Source organism: Montipora foliosa, chromosome 6 (assembly GCF_036669935.1).
Source record: "Montipora foliosa isolate CH-2021 chromosome 6, ASM3666993v2, whole genome shotgun sequence".
NCBI lineage: Eukaryota > Metazoa > Cnidaria > Anthozoa > Scleractinia > Acroporidae > Montipora > Montipora foliosa.
The window spans coordinates 11,385,126-11,402,625 of NC_090874.1; the positions used below are offsets into that span (position 1 = coordinate 11,385,126).

Sequence of the window (17,500 nt, forward strand, 5' to 3'; positions counted from 1 at the left end):
TGTTTTCTCTTCAATGACTGAAGCCTAACCAAACTCAAATCCATGATAATGTTTAAGTACTAAGCCCAGAAAGACTGTTCATGGTCGAAAATGAACTACATTCTGTGATTTCTGACATTTTTAAAATCCAATCCAGTTTCTCTCCGCAAATCTCCGCAAAAGGGAGCTAGAGGTGCCGAATTTTCCTTCATGTAACGGCCAGGATGTATCCAAAGCCAAACAGGGCCATGGAAACCAGTAGAAAGTACCTTTACAAGTCCCGCCATTCTTCGCGTTTCCATAGTGACCCGGTGAACAAACCTCACAATGGGGTCCTGAAAAAAGATATCAAAGATATCAACGCCTTAAGTTTAACAGATACCGCGGTGTTCAACTAGGCCCCAGGCCCCAGGTGTTCAAAGGCCCGATAACTTTATAAGGTGGACAAGAAACTATCCGTCAGTTTCAACCTCTAGAGAAATTTCAGTATTTGCTCTCGTAACTGTGAATATGCACATTTAAGCACATGCGGTTAATACACCTTATTGAATGGTTTAACATATAATACGCGCGGATATTTTGCGAGTTGCGTAGTATTTTTCCGAGCCCTTCGGGGATCGGAAAAATATGTGCAACGAGCAAAATGTCCCTACGTATTATATATGTAAAGTGCATTTGAATATGTCAATAGAAAATGCGCTACATAAATTCATTACATTACCATAATTGTGAATTCTTTTGTTTGAAACGCACTAACGCGTATTCCGTCAAAATTATATTCATTTTCGTGACAACCGATTACAATTTGGTAAGGTAAATTTCGTGTCTCAAAAACCAACTGCCAAACAAGCGTCAATGAAAGCAAAAAAAGGCCAATTTGGTGTTATAATTACCTTAAGTTTTGTTTTGTACTAGCAAATATAATCGACCAGTGGATATTACGATAGATTATTATATGGCTTGTGTTTGTAGCCGATATAACGCGCGCTCTGATTGGCTAATTGTGACTGAATTTTGTAGTGCACTATTCTCCCGTAATGCCCACGGGCCGATTACGGGCTTGCAAAAACAATTCAAAAGGTAATTAAAAAGCCATATAATAAACTACTTACTAACCGAGCTAGCTCGAGCCGTACTGGGGAATATTGGCCCTCGGCCGTTTTTGCACGGACCTCGCTACGCTCGGTCCGTACTGCCACGACCTCGGGCCAATATTCCCCAGTACGGCCCTCGCGCTCGGTTAGTAAGAAGTTAAAAATGACCTAGCTATTAGCCAATCAGAGTCTGTTATATCGCCAACGAACCATATAATAATAATCGCTATTTTTGCTTCGTTCCTGCCTGTAATTTCCCTAAAAATGTGCATTGGATGACGTCTCGTTCTTTCCTGCTGATTACTTTAGGTCTGCTCTTATAATTTTAAAGGACGTGCCTCCCTAAGCCTCCCTACAGCTCTTTGTGGAGTAACCCAAAAAAATGTGTTACTGTGGCAATATACTATCGTTAATGTTACGGTTACGTCAATAGATGTGATCCGATGTGAACCCATACAAAAGGCAAGAACATCTCTGCCAAGAATACGAACGCCAGCTTCTAATCCATCAGAAGAGGGGACCAAAGTAAATAAAAAAGGTCCTTGTCTTACCAGCAGTTTGGTGTTTGCACTTTTCACAGATATTCCCGTTGATACACATGCTGTGTCCATTGCATTGACAAGCTGCAAAGAAGATGTGAAAGTTCAGCCACCCGATTTCAGCGACGCGAAAATAGTTAGTAGCTATTGACTGTGAAGGGACCATGGAGATGATCAATTCGACAGCACAGTTCTTGCCCGGCGATGAGGTCGAATAGCAATGTATCACAAGTTAGTTGTAATTGGGCTGTTTCAATTCAACATTGCTCCGGTGAGAGATTTCTTCCAGTGTGCCGGGTTCACTATTGCACCGTTGTCGTACGACGTGTTTTCTACGATCGGTCACCTGTCTTTCGAAGCGACAACTGAAGAATAGACTAAAGGTTTCCGACTTTTTTTTGTTACAGGGAGGTTTTCACAGCTTTGTCTTCAAGTAAGGCCCGGCATGGGTTTACCCTCCATCTCACAAGTCACGCAATACTGCTAAGAGATTTCAAAGGCCCGGGGGTTAGGAACTCCCATATGAAAAGTGTAGGGATGCTCGTCGTCTCGCTTAGGGGTGTAAATCTCACTTAAACTGTACCGGGCAAAACGCCATCATGTGTAGCCGTGAAGGTCTCCTTTAAAAATTAAGATTGCGCGCGAAGAAAACTAAAAATAAATATTTATATATATATACAGCGATTTCGTTAGAAAATGGTCAAAATGAGTCCCTGGGACTCACCCCATGAAAAGTAATGAGTCCCAGACCAAAACCAATGGGTGCCTTCACAAATGTGGTCAATCTCTTTAAAATAATACAAAGCCAGTAACATAGCACAGTTTGTAGTTAAGTAAGTACCACCAAGATACCTACATTTTACCGGAAACGTGAACCGCTAATAGTTTTGTTTATTTAATTGAAAACGATCACTTTCACAATACAGACGTTCAGTATAATAAAACAGCTTCACTTTTGAAGTTTTATAAAGTTTGCAAAGTTGACTCCGAGGCTTAAGAAGTTGGTTTATAATTCAGCTCATAAACGCGAAGAACTTTCTTATTTTTCCACTTATTCAAGGCTGTTGAGCGCGTTCTTCTTGTTGAACTTTGAGCAAACATCGCAGTGGTCCTTATTGGAGTTGGGCCAACAGGCACATTTTCTCTTGTTTAAAACTACATGCAAAAGAGGCTTAAGGATCAATTCAATACAAAATGACCCCTTAGCCTCGCTCGTGTGGCATCCGTATCTTTTTAGCCAACCAGGGATAAATTTTCTTTTTTTTCTTCTCTGTACTGCCACTGTCAACATATACTATATTTGGGTTTTTTTTTTCTGAGCTTTATTTTGCCATAATCATAAATGCTAGGCTTCGACAAGCTTTGCACCCAAGTAGAGCCAACCGATTTTTTCCGAGAAACTTGCGTTATATACTCTAAAATTAATTAAAGAAACAAGGCATTCTTCGATCGGTCGTGTCAAGTTCGCGTTTGTTGCGTCCTGTAGGACGCATGCCACGTATTATTTTGCGTCTTGTAGGATTTTTATGCATCAGAGACGCAGGACGCAAGGGTAAAAAAATCACTATATATGCATGGTCTCCTTTCGGGGTCAAAAAAGCCTGGGCCACACCCAGATTGGTCTCCCTTAAGGGTTTAATTCAATATTTCCGACGAGCATCCCCACCCCTTTATATGCGAAGTCCCCCCTTCCCCCGGTTTGAAAGGTTCAGCAAATCATACAGTCCCGCTTAAGTGAAACGGCAAAAGGCAGCTTACTGTTGGTTATAAAAGCCCGAAAACCCTCTTATTGTAACTTTTCTTTTTTTTGGGAGGGGGGAGTTGCTAGATATTTGCAACTACTAGGCAAAAAATGAGCCCTATCAAACAACTTTATTTTGATTGGCCTAAGGTTAAGGGGTAGTGTCACGCTATTTTAGTCAAACTTCAAAAGCCAAAAGACGTCTTTGCATCAATGACGACCAAAAAATAATGCTGTACTTTTGTTGCCAATAACCATTGAAGTGGACTGAAGCTATTCTTTGTTGTTTGCAGCCAAGGACGGAGAGGATGGAAATGGATTGAAACGTGAAAAAACTGGCCAGCATTTTTTTTTTTTATGTTTGGAGACGGTGTTTGCAGACAGTCGCTAAAAATTAACTACGAATAGCCCTTGTGCCATAAACTATATTTCATATCGTGTTAGTGGGTTGTCAGGAATGTTGTGCGTGTGAGATAAAGTACTAATTACGATTTTTACCCCGTTTTGGGGTTTACCTCGTTGTAAAAACCTGCGAAAGTTTTTCTTCGTTTTGTTAGCTCGTGGTAGAGTTAGGTTATTGTTTGATGTTTTCTTGCTCTTTTGCTTTCCTTTGTGTTACGTCATCCGTGAGTTTCGCAGGTTTTTACACCGAGGATAAACTCACTTTTGAGCTAAAACCAGCAAAGTTAGCATGACAGTGCTCCTTTAAAGTTCACCTAATCACTGCTTCTCAATATTTTACTTTTAATGTGCCTCATAAGGTATGTAAGAGAAAGATGCTGGCAATCGTTTGTCCCATGGCCGAGGCTGTGAGATGCATGGGTCTATTCCTTGGATGACGTCATAAACTACGGTTAGGTTAGGTTAGAATCAAAGGAAAAATATATGTTAAACATTTCACTTTTTCAAAAGAAAATACTTTGAGGTCAGGTGCACTGTAACTTTCAGCTTGACGTTCGCCGTAAATGCGAAACTAAATCTCTGTACTAAGTTTACCTGGGCACTCAACGAAGTACCACCGATCGCTTGGACACTGGTAACCTAAAGCATTTCCTGAGCTGTTGGCGAAAGGGCCATCATCTCCCCCCTCGCTGCAATTCCCCAAGCCGGTTCCTGATCCATCATCACACCATCCGCACCCAGGGAGGGTGTGGCAATCGTCACATGTCTTCCTTTCGGAACATCGCACATCTTTACGAGTACACAAAAACAAAATTCAAAAAATAGATTTTAAAAATGATGATAGAAAAGGAAAGTTGGAGCACCTAATGACCAGCTAATTTTTAAAAGAGGCCACCTGCGTTTTGTCGTCCTCTGCAACACAATGGGACGCTTATGCAACGACGACGACAGCGACGCCAGCTAGTAGCACCAGTGCGCATTATTCCATCATTTTGCGGTATTTTGTCCCCTCAAAACTTAACGCAGGTTTTAGCAGATTCTTTTTTCCATAGCTGGTTCATATCATATCATATCATATCATATCATATCATACATCTTTATTTACCCTCGGATTCTTAGAGTAGCTTGGTGTAGCTAATATCTCCGAGCATTTACCCTCCCAACCATGATACACCACAGAAGACACCACAACACCGGGAACTACATACCCTACTCTTTGCGACAAGTGTGCGGGTTCTTTTACGTCCCACAGGATTATGAACATAGAAGGGTTGTGAGACGGGACCTCCGGCTTATCGTCCTTATCCGAGAAGACTAGAGAGTCTAACCATTTGCAGATGTAATTACAAAGGCAGCACTTTCTCCTCAGTTATTTAAAGACCCTGAGTGTTGGTCCGGCCGGAGTTGAACTCACGACCTCCCGGCCGGTGCTCAACCAAATTTACCTTTCGATGGAAAATCGCAAACCGATTCCAAGGCGAACAACTGACGTTATTAAACATGCCACGTTTCTGCGCTACGGACAGCAAACGGAAGTGAGCTGTTTTCCTTGTTAGCTTGTCTTGATACAATGCTCACTTCCGGTATCCGTCCGTGGCTCAAGAACGTCGCGTGCCTAAAGAACCGTATTACAAACGCTGCCGCCCTCCTCGTTGTGTAATGTCTTGTTCACAGGGAAATGTGCCAATGCACTAACAGCCTTAACGAGTTTTTAGTGACAAGCCCTAACCTGAGCACGTCATTCCTTGGACCCAACCACGGCACTGTCCGTAAGGAAAACTCACAGGATAAGCATTGCTTATGACACACTGCTTCTGCGACTCACACCACATGCAACTTTGTGTACTGACGCAGTCTTCACATGAACTCCGCTTGAAGCATCCAAAATTCTCACATTCAGTTCCTAATGAGGAATGAAACTCCAATCATATAGTCCACGCTATATCAACCTTGGTTTTCTTAAATTCCCGGATATAGTAAAGCTACGTACCTGTTTACTCTTTAATGACCATATTTGTGATGATAACCCATCAAACTTTATCCTCTCTAATATATAATATGTCCGAGCAACATAATTATTCAACTAGAAGTGTACCTCTTCAACACCTTTCCATCAGCACTGATAGAATAAATATTAGGAAATTTTGCCCATTTGTGATGGGGAGTTATTTTTGGAATGATTTGATTTCGATTCGGAATCTCCCAAACAAAGAAGGTTTTAAAAGAACAATTCGGCAACATTACTTTGCTCAGTATTGAAACTTTCAACTAAGAACACATTATTGTCACTTTATTTTAATTATGTAGGTATTTTAGCTATATATTTGTAGTTGGCAGGAATTAAATTTAGGACTGAGGGCAAATTATTGGGTAACTATATCTTGCCCTTCCTCAAGAGTGCACAATAGGTGGTTTTCACGTTACGTCATCGTCGCCATGTTGGTGGACGAAAACAAAAGGTCTCTCATTGGCTCCTTTTGTTCGTCCACCAGCAATTGTACATTGCAGCATTGTTATTACGTGTCTCCAGAGAACCTATACTTTATTCTGTGACATCTACTTATGTGAGGTAATAAATAAAACAAAAAAAATACTTGGGCAGCAACGAAAGGAAAGCCCGAAAAATTCAATCGGCAATGAAAACTCTTATCCAGATACACTTGCTTAAGCTATCAGCTATCATCTACATGTAGCAAAACGGATGCCGGCCATGATTGTTTTAATTTTGCCGCTCTTCACAGCACGCGCGTGGTTGCCATAGTTACTTGGCTGGGGCGCACAAGAGAGAACAATAGCCCACTTTCGATATATTAAAATTCAGTCCTAAGCAAAAAGCATCACCTCGAGGCTCTGGGGAATAAACTCATACAAATCCTCACTTTTATTCCCCGAAGCCTCAAGATGATACCTTTTGTTTAGGACTGAATTTTAATAAATCGAAAGTGGACTATTTAGGATAACACTGCAATGCTTTCGTCCAATCCATATGGAGTAATACTGCTGCAAGTATAAAAAATAACCGCCCAGAAATCGTTTGTTCGAGTACAGTTCTCACGCGTGTGGAAATGGTCCTGTAAGCTTTTAAATTGCTATTAAGATTTCGTTTTACAGCAATGCTAGTTTAAATGGCTGTCTTTTCTGGGTCTGGAATTGGTCATCTATTGAGTGAAATACAAAGCAGAGCTGGCCAAAGTTAAAGGGAACCTCCAGTCCAAAGAAAAATTAACTTTAAACCATAGAAAACAATGTTCATTTTTAATCCGGAAAAAATTGGGTGACCTTTTTTTCCTTTGGTGGTGACCAGAATGGATACTCCAAAATAAGATGAGACACTTAGTTTTCTGTATATAAAGTACCAAACGATCTCACTAAAGTTTTACTAAGTTTAAAAAAAAAAGCTAACCATTTCGAGTCGGCGCTTAGACCTAATCATTAGAGTAGAGGTCAGTGCCTAACCCAGCAGTTATTCTCTTCCTAAACAGAGTCTTGTTTATCTGCCAAAGTGGGTTAATACTGAGGTTGTTAGGTATTGCCACGTAACGTAGCCAAATGTTACAACTGTGTATATGCCACGAAGTGTCTCACTATAATTATTTTGGAGTATCCATTCTAGTCATAACCTTTTTCCTTGGGGCCGCCATCTTGAATAATTGTGACGTGTTCCCATGGCCAGTGTTACAATGAGTTTTTAGTAAGAGGACAATCAGGCAACCGTGACACGTCACAGCTATTCAAGATGGCGGCGCTCGGAAAACATCAAAGTGAAAAAGAGGGAATTTCTACTTTCTCAAATTCCATAACACATCTTGTTTACCCCCAAAATTTTGCTTAATCATTGTTTCAGTTTCTCTTGGGACATTAACATGTCCGAAGAGAAATCGAAGCCAACGCCTATATAAATGTTTGGGGGTAAAAGAGGTGTATTATGGGATTTAAGAAAGTAGAGAATCTAAAATTCACTTTTTATCCTGATCAAAAAAAATATTCCCGAAATTTTTCGAACTAATTTAATGGCAAAAGAGTTACTTTTAGTAACAGTTGAAGTTCCCTCTGGTACAAAAAAAAAACACTGTAAGGGCAAACTCCAAATACGATTATGGTACACGTACCTTGACAGGTCAAGGATCCGTCCACCTTCCCGGAGCATTTGTCAGAAGAATCCACCTTTGCCTGCAGAAATGGAAAGAAAGAAATCAGTTGTGAGCATTTGCAATGTTGGTTTTAGAGTAAGGAGTACACGTAAATTTTTGCACTACGAGAAATCTTGAATGTTAAGCGAAAACGTTTCGATGTCGTCTTGATATCATTCTAACTTGTTTTTACCAAGCATGAAATCGACTTAATATGGCAGAACTAATCAACAAGAAAGGTGGAATTCCTTACGTGCATCAGCGGTTTTTGAGCATGGGTGTATGCGTAGAACACCTAATTGTTTTGGGGAAACGTTACGGTTGTGACTAAAATGGATATGCCATTGTCAGGTGTGACACTTTATGACAAATGCACAACACAACTTATAACTTCAGGGCCAAACAAGGAGACAAAAACCGGTCATTCCATGCACCCCAAGTAGTATCGTTTGTAGTGTTAAGTACTATTTAAGGACGTTCGCGCCAAAATCTTCCTACGGTGAGATTTTTCTTCATTTCTCGCCTAGAGTTAGGTCATAAAGTACTTACTCCAAAAATAAAAAAAAAATTGGGGGTCACCGACTTTGTTTCGGAGAAAATGGCAGTGGAAAAATGCCTTAATTTCGATAAATCTGTCATAATAACGAAAGGTAGCCTCATCTGCTCATCCATCGAAAATCCTTAAAATAAACTGTTAGAGTGAAGGTTTCCGTGCATAAGTTTTTAGGGGTGGGATTTTAAGATAATTTCATGCCGCTAGGGATGTCGTAAACAGTAGAGTTCATCCTGGACGAGCGTTTTCGTAACCTCTATCGGTTGCAACCACTACCGGAATTCGATGGCACGAGGAAAGAAAATTAAAAAAAAAGACAACTTCTTACGGTGAGATTTTTTTCATTTTATCATATTTTGTAAATAGTAAGTAGGGTAAGTGATTCATGATTAAAAAAATAGGGGTCACCGATGATCCAAGGGAGTAAAATCGATGTGATTTTACGAAGCTCTTGGAAAACTTCGTTTGTCACGTTTTTGCGTGACCTGTCGGGGAAGGACTGGAACCCAGGAGAGGATCGATCGTTGAAGGGATGAAAGGTTTTTACCCCAAAACAAAGCTTTCTCGAGCACAGCAACGAAGTTTTAAGCAGTCGCCATCTTCATTTGGTTAGTGTTTTGTATAATATTTCTCCATTGCCGTCATGCTCATCTTCTGGAGTGTGGTTTTTGTGAAATTTAATCGCTGGTTTTTTCCACGCAGGTCCGCACTATTCAAGCCGACAAGGACGAAAATACTGCTATATTTTCACGAAAGTAAAGAGAAAGAACTTCAAAACATACATTCGTTTTGAACTTAAGTTCGTAGAGTAATAAAAACATTAAAAAAGAAACAGCCCCATTAAATTTATGCAACGGTTCGTCCTCAAGTTTTCCAAACTTTTAGCCACTACGTACTCGATCAGCAGCTACCTTTTCCAGAGCTTTTCCATCCTCCCGCTCACTTTTCTTCAACGTTTCATGATGATTCGGAAATAAATGTGCCATTCTTTTGCCGGCCTGGAATTTTTTCCCCGGCGTTTTTGTCGCCATGTTATTTTAACTAATGCTTGAATAATATTTATGAAAGTCAAGTAGACTAGTGCACGACTGATAAAAACAACGCGAACATCAGCCATGCAGTAGTCTACTTGACTTTCCCAAATATTTTTAATCAATTTTGACTGATCACGATCTTCTCTTATCCAACGCTGTGCAAGACTTATCGTCCACGGTTTCTGCAAAGGTTTTCAAACCTCAACTTCACTAATGCTCGAAGTAATGCGTGACATATTACAGTCGCGTTACCGGCGCCGTTACGTTGCGCACAAACAATTAGCGCGAACGTCCTTAAGCCTCGGCACTCGTTCGAGATTGTTTACTTACTAATTCTCTTCGAGGGTAACATTTTATACACACACAGTATCTTCACCTCGCCAACCTAACGCAATGTGATGTAGTTGTCATTAAGCGTCACACCTGACTGTAGCGTAGTATCCATTCAAGTCACAACCGAAACGTAACTGTAGTCTTTAGGACAAATCTTCGTTCAGCAGTATCTCTCGGAAGAGACGAGGCGATTGAAACTTCAATTTACTCGCTCGTGTGGAAAGGAAAATCTCAAGAAAATTACGATCGTTTAAATGTTTATTTTAAGAGAAGTTTTGGTTGACGTTGCCTGCTTAGGGTACGAAGTGTCCAGATGCTAGCGTTCATACAACCTCGTTTCCAGGGTCTTCATTCGACAGAGACCCTGGGAACGAGGTTGGCGCTCATAGTGGTTGGGCACGAATTCCACTACATGTACAGTATTACTACTTTCATAAGTTGCGGCGTGTACCTGTCCATCAGGGCAGTTTCCCTTCACACATTTTCGTTCGCTTTCGCACCACGAACAGCCATGCACACCAGACAAACATCTCCGGCAGCTCTGATCAAGTTCACGGCACTTGTCTTCATCTAAAAAATATACGCGAGAAAAAAAAAAAACAAACTCAACCCTCAACCGTTTGTATTTCTTGACATGGCTGAGTTCGCCGATTTGATTTTGTTTTTGCTGCAAGGCAAAAGACTACCTTTGCTGAGTGGCAGCCATAACATTTTGGTTTGGAAAAAAGAGCGTTATGAAACTCCACGTGTGTAATGGCTAGGCCTTTTCAAGGAAGACGTGCGAGAGTCAATGAGAGTCTATGACGTTCAATGTCAGACAAATGAAACATTAATCCCCTACATCTCTCTCACTAGCTTATCTTAAGGTGGCTCCCTTTTGTATTTGCGAATACCCTCACTACAGGACGCGAGTTACAAAAGGACACCTAATTAATTTCTCCTAAATTTTTCCCTGTAGAGACTTACCAATATGGGTACCGAAATAATAAGACGATCACATGACTTTTGGAGGGCATATAGTCTATTTGTGGCCCGAGTAGCATCATTTGCGCCCGCGGGGAGCGAGGGTGCAAATGATGCAGACGTCACACGTGCCATACTAGTGCCTAGCTTGCGCGCGGCCCTAAAACTCTGGGGAGCCTCCTTAACTCTTACCTTTGATTTGAGGTTTCACACAACGTTCTGGACCAACGCACGTTAAAGTCGCGACATTCCACGTGCAGTCAGATGAGTTAGAGTGCATTTCACAGGCAGACTTATCTTTCATTAGAGCACATGGACCTTCAAATATAATATCAAATACATCTTAGAGAGGTTTTCAATTAACTGTCATAAACCAAAACCATTTAGGAATAATTGCTTTAGCCAATCACAGAAAACACGGGCGATTAAATGACCCACGCACGACGCACAGCAAGAAACGTGCACCAAGCCCTAGCACAGGAATTTATCATGTCACCTCAGAAAACCAATTTAACCCCCATCCTTGGTTGTAGGCATAATACCAGCTGCGTCGCTAAGTGGAGGTTGGATGCTTGGGACATCCTGGACCTTCCACTGTTGGCAGCCAGCTCCAAGATGGAGACTGCACCGATAGCTGGCAAAACCTGACAAACCAGCGATGAGCCCCCACGCCCCCTGAGAAGACAGGCACCTGCCAAACTGAACGGTGGAAAGTAGAGGGGGGGGGAAGGGAGGGAAAAAAAACTGCTAAATGCTCCTTTCTTCCCGCCACACCAATAAATAGGTTCTACAACCCAAAGAATGAGGATTCCGACGCATGCACAAATAGAACAAAACCACTGACAACAATTGGCCGCAGTCGCTCCTAGTTGTTAAATAAATTCCATTTAACTTCATAAAAAACTTCAATCAACAATAATGAATGATGATGACAATGACGACAACCTTATTGAAGTTTAAATTAAGCTTTTATCAATTACTTTGAACAGGTGCTACAGAGCGGTTTTCAATTGAGTTTCGAATAACAAATACGTAATTATTTTGACATTTCCTCATTGGTGGATAAACTGGCGCGAGATATTTAAACCAATCATCAAGCACAGCAATTGCAATCGTGTAATTACTTTCACCAACTGCTCTAACTGAGTAAACTCTCAGTTCAACAAAATCAAATCAAAGCAGATCAAAAATAATATGTTTTTCTTTTGAGTGAGGAAAATTAGAGAACCCAGAGAAAAACCTCTTGGAGCACAGTAAAGAACCAACAAACTCCACCCACATAACGCAGAGCCCAAGGATCAAACCCGTTGAGCCTGCTCTTGCTAATGAAACTATCAAATTGATGTTTCATTATCAAGTAGTTCCTAGTCGTCAAAATTAAGGCAAAGATGGAAATTATGCATGAAAATGATCGCGAAGCCCCTTTTTTTCTTTTATTGTGTAACCTCAATGTACTACTCTACCTTCATCATGCTACTATTCACCCAGTTGAAACACTTTACTCATACTTACCAGGTGTGAATGACAAGACATCATTGAGGAAAACACCTTGAAATCCTCCATACACAAACATAGTTCTGATGGAAGGAACACAATAATAATTATTATTGCAATTAAAAGGACCAAAGTCGCAGAAGACGTATTTGCTGTTCTACTAGGGTTAAAAAGTAATGACAACAATTATTTATTGGCCTTTACGGCTGACTTGTACCAAGCAATGTTCGATTCTATAAATTTCACTCAATCCAGGATTAATGCTGTCCTCTCTGAATTAAGGGTTTTTAGTTTGACATGCAGTAGAACCTACATGTACAGTTTATCTACATGTATTAACCGAGAAAATTCTGTTTGCCCACATAGTTTGTGTAAGTCTGTGATGGTGTTTTATCGCCAAATAATCAATTGGTCAATTGCCTTCAACAGAAGATACATTTATCCACAACATACACTCACACCACTGTACAAAGAACTTGATGCTCACAGAATGTTGTGTGCATTTAACGACAAATTACCTGTTGAAGACAACTGCTGTGTGGCCATATCTTCCAACAGACGTAATACTTTTCGGTAATGATAACCTTTTCCACTCGTCACAAGCTAAAAAATAAATGGCAGTTAATACAAATAACCTCATTGTCAATGAAGTAGACCGTAACAAGCTTAAAACCAAAGGACACAGTGATTAAACTGAAATTGCAAGGAGACCCCCATTCAGGATTGCACTTGCTCTCAACCCCTCCTCCCCTCTCCCCACCCACTCCATGAGAAGATCATTATGACATCCTTGCATGCAGCACTTTAATCATTATTAATCACCATGGTCATGTCACGTTTGCTTTGCTACATAAATGTGACTCTCTGCAGTTTCAACAATTTGGAGGTACTGTAATGTCCTATCAGAAGGATGAACTATACGACAATTGATGTTTAATTAAGAAAACAGCAACTTTACATTACCAAATGAAACAGTAATGATTTCTTAAGAAGATGCGCTAGTTGGTGTGACGTAACAGGTCACCATGGCAACAAAAGAGCCGTCTAAAAACGCCCTATATTTTGCCTTTAAACACTTGCAATCTTAAAAACGAACTGGGAGACCCCCAATCTTTATTTCTGGAAAGTGACTAGCCAGAGCCACCTTCAGATTTTCCCATTGTAAAGGTGCCTATGAATTCACTGCAGAGAATTACTTTTTTAATTTAAATTTGCCAAGAGTTTGGTCTGCTACCATTAGTCACTTTCCAGAAATAAAAATTGTGGGCCACCAAATCTGTTTTTCAGACAAAAGCATTTAAAGACAAATAGGCCTTTTTAAATGGCTCGTTTGTTGCCATGGTAACCTACCACATCACATCAATAAGCGTGTTTTGTTAAGCAATTACTATTGGTATTCCATAAGGTAGAATGTACAATTAACATTTTGCCGTTACACGAAACAGTTGGGTAGATTCAACCCTCCCAAATGGTTCAGTTTGTTGAAGCTGTTGAGACTGGTTTGAGCCTCTTTTAACTCACAGAATTTTTACTTACTAGGGTCATAAGCCACAAAGTCCATGGAGAAGCATGATAGGTTTGTGGGGCTCACCAATGTGCCATTGTGGGAGTTTCCGCCAAACACCAGCATTATTCCATCCAGAAACACTGCAGTGTGAAGGAAACGGGGGACACTACTGTTTCTGAGTGATTGCCTAAAGAACAATAAGAAAAATTAATATTGGCAAAGGGTCAGTTAACACATGGACCATTAATTTCTGAAAACCACATGCACCACTTCCTTATCTTGAACACAATGAAAAAAATATTCCTACAATTGTAGCTCTTATCAGACTGGTGGTACAAAAGGAAGTTCATGGGTAACAGACACAGAGGTGCCATGACAGTGTTGACAGTCAAACAACCAGGCTATCAAACAAGCAGGGGGCACTTTGGAAATGGCTTTTTGGGCCTGAAAAACTTTTTTCTCCCATTGATGTAAATGTGGCACCAGGGCTGTCCCCTAGCAGCACCCTGTGGTCCCTGGCGACTAACTTTTGCCTTTTGGGTGACAAGGAAATCTTGCATTTGTTCAAAAACGTGTTGCTGGGAACTCTACATTTCAAAATTTCAGAGCTTTGGGCTACCTAAAACATTTCTTAGAGCACAGCCTTGCCGAGTTTCTTCAGAAACTAAGCTCTTCATTGGACATGCATGTTCAAAATGACAAAAGCAGTGAGGGTTTCATGAATAGCAATTTGTCATCTTCATCCTCGAGCATTTAAGGCTTGGTCACTAACATCAGAAGTGTTAACTTCATTGTTCTTTGCTGAGTTTTGAACTATGGGTCTCAAATTCATGCTCTCACAAGGACTTAAAAAGAAAATGAAAAGCTTTCACATAATGACCTACCAGGTTTTGGCAACGGGGTCATAACATGTTAGTGATGTCACTGTGGTGACAACAGTTCCATCTAGGAATCCACCATGGACATAGATTAAATGTGTCACAGGATCATAGGCACTGCTGTGTCCAAATGTTGGTTTGATGAAATTATCTTTAAGCTGGACATCATGTACACCCCATAAACCAGTCTCTATAAAATATAAACAACAACAAGAAACAAATCAGTCACTGATTCAGACGAAACTAAGTGTTAACAACCACAACCACGAACTTGGTTACAGTACAAAAGCTACTGTAACAGTAACTTTTCCTTCATAAAGCAACAATAACCAAGCCAGAGTTAAAGTTAATCTAACCAACAGTATTTTTCAACAAAAAATATTTTCACCATTAACAAACATTTAACCCATCACTGACTCCTGGAAATGAGACGATTTCACTCATCAACTGGAGCCCACGTCCTACATGTAGCGCGCAAGAGGACTCAATGGGGGTTACATGTAGGTCACGAATTTAACTTTTTCCTCAGAACAATCAAGCACTTGGTTGTCTCATGACAAAGTTAATCTCAGGATAGGACATTACTAAACAACGAAACAGCACGACACCCAAACAGCGAGATGAAGCACCAAACCCCCCCCCCCCCCCCCTGCATACATTGAATACTAACCGACAAAGGTTGGATTTGAGATTAAATATCGTTTTAGGCCTAATTAGGCCTATTAAAACGTTATCGTTCCTAATTTCAGTCTTAATCTGAATCCTAATCTAAATTTCAATGAATTAGGCGCAAAAACGTTTTAGGCCCAATTAGGCCGTCGTTCCAACCTTTGTCGGTTAGTATTCAATGTACAGGTATGGTGGGGTCATACATGGTGTTTTGGTGCTTCGTTTCGCTGTTTCGTAATGCCCCTCAGGATAAAGGCCTATTAATGAGTTAAGACCGGAAAGTGCTTACAACACAGAAATTCTCTGTTATTAAAGGGGCTAGGTCACGCTATTTTAGGTAATTTTGTTCAATTTTGTTAATTATGAGCTCTAAACGTCAAATTAGCAGAGCAAGGGTCTTTCCTTTGCAAAATCAAGGCCACATAACTACTGAGAATGATTTCCAGCTATGTAAATGACATTTACAAGGCCACATAACTACTGAGAATGATTTCCAGCTATGTAAATGACGTTTACCGAATTAAATTTACCGAAATCAATCCATTACAATCCTCTCCAGTTTTGTCCATCCATGTCCCTTCTTGGCTTCCCGGTGTTTTGTTAGAGTTCTTCTATAGTTTTGAACAGTTATTTTGATATTTTAGTTAATTCTACGACCATTCGATTAGTGCTGAAATTGCCTAAAACTGCGTGACCTAGCCCCTTTAACGAAAGAAGAATGTAATATCATTGTAATGGTAGAGCAGAATTGATTCTGCCTTGGTCAGATACAAAAAAATACAGGTCTTATCGTTTGCTTTCTTCTCATTTCATGAGCAGAACATTTACATGTAAAGTAAAATGTTAACTCTTTCACTCTGTTAGAGTTCTTATTGATGAATAATCTGTGATAAGCTGCATGTACAGTACAAGTACTGCACATTGTAGAGTAAGTGCCACAAGTGATAGTGAAGCATCAAAGGAGATGGATAAAGCCGTTTTAGGGGAAAAAGCAAAATAATGATTAGTGTAACATGTATATTGCTGAGATCTAATATTCTAGGAAAGAAAAAGGAACTAATTGAGACAGTCCTTTTTTAACTGACAACGTGTTTGAAATTCTTCAATCTAGGAAAAGTACTGTATGAGGCACTGTCAAAACGTTTTGTACTAGCAACTTTCAAAGAGGAGCCCCCTCTACTCTACAATAATCTATTTTGGAAACTGTGAATGTATAATAACAATCAAATCAAATAATATTCTGAAGGGGGTAAGGAGTGTGGCAGATGGAAAGGAGGGAGTACTACTTCAGTGACCTTCATCATTTTTGGAAGCGAGGTATTCTAATAACGAAGAGAACTCAATCAACAAGCACATTGAGTTTCCACGTGTGTACCTCAATCTCAATAATTTTTAGAACATTTTTTTGGCACACGCGTTATGCATACTTGTCAAAGGTCTACTTGCCTATTTTACCATTGTTAGTCATATTTGCATATGTAACTGATGAAGGTCACCGAAGTGGTGGAAACGTTTTACTTTTTAAAAGCGTTTTAATCAGTGTCAACGCTACAATTTCGTTTTTAATTTTATCACTGTCTGAAACGAAAAGTAAGTCAACAAACACAGGATCAAAATATATTACAAAAAACTGAAAATGACGTAATAATGTCTTAAGTTCTGCTTTTCTGTTGGAACAGATGCTCCCAGTGTTTTAAGCTGTGCATGTACATGAATTTAATCCTTTTGTTCATTTCAAGCATCACACTTTGAGCAAAGGGTATCAAATTAAAACTTATCTTTTACCTAGGTCATATTCCTGGACTTTGTTAGTATAATTTCCCTGAGGTCCATATCCAAAGAGGACAATCATTTTTGAACCCACAAGTGTTGCCGTGTGGCCAGCTACAGGCACAGGTGAATCCCCTTGGGTGCCCTTTCCTGGAAGCAAGGACCAATTAAGTCCCTGAGTGTCAAATGACCACAGCTCATGTGTAGCCCTTTCATTAACTCTACCACCAAAAACGTACAAAGATGCCTGCAAAAGCAAGATGACAATATGAACAGATAATGTTACTCTAAGTCAGAATAAAGTAGGTAAATATTTTCATCCTTATTTTATCACATACATGAGGCAGAGTGGCCAAGTGGCCAGGGGTGCTTGCCTTTGGATTATGAGATACAGCTGTACTGGCCTTAAGACTC

At 40.1% G+C, this 17,500-nt stretch overlaps 1 protein-coding gene across 3 annotated transcripts in view; it reads right to left on the minus strand.

Annotated features, from left to right (window-relative positions):
• LOC138006678 (attractin-like protein 1) overlaps nucleotides 1-17,500 on the minus strand; it is a 57,617-nt gene that overhangs the window by 27,113 nt on the left and 13,004 nt on the right. For all 3 annotated transcript variants that reach the window (XM_068853147.1, XM_068853148.1, XM_068853146.1), the window contains exons 9-20: nucleotides 17,102-17,333; nucleotides 14,654-14,837; nucleotides 13,799-13,956; nucleotides 12,781-12,865; nucleotides 12,281-12,345; nucleotides 10,961-11,086; nucleotides 10,257-10,375; nucleotides 7,865-7,925; nucleotides 5,485-5,658; nucleotides 4,350-4,544; nucleotides 1,625-1,696; nucleotides 249-314 (exon numbers count right to left, since the gene is read on the minus strand). In XM_068853147.1, coding sequence (XP_068709248.1) covers nucleotides 249-314; nucleotides 1,625-1,696; nucleotides 4,350-4,544; nucleotides 5,485-5,658; nucleotides 7,865-7,925; nucleotides 10,257-10,375; nucleotides 10,961-11,086; nucleotides 12,281-12,345; nucleotides 12,781-12,865; nucleotides 13,799-13,956; nucleotides 14,654-14,837; nucleotides 17,102-17,333 — 1,537 coding nt within the window. The remainder of the gene's footprint in view (nucleotides 1-248; nucleotides 315-1,624; nucleotides 1,697-4,349; nucleotides 4,545-5,484; nucleotides 5,659-7,864; nucleotides 7,926-10,256; nucleotides 10,376-10,960; nucleotides 11,087-12,280; nucleotides 12,346-12,780; nucleotides 12,866-13,798; nucleotides 13,957-14,653; nucleotides 14,838-17,101; nucleotides 17,334-17,500) is intronic.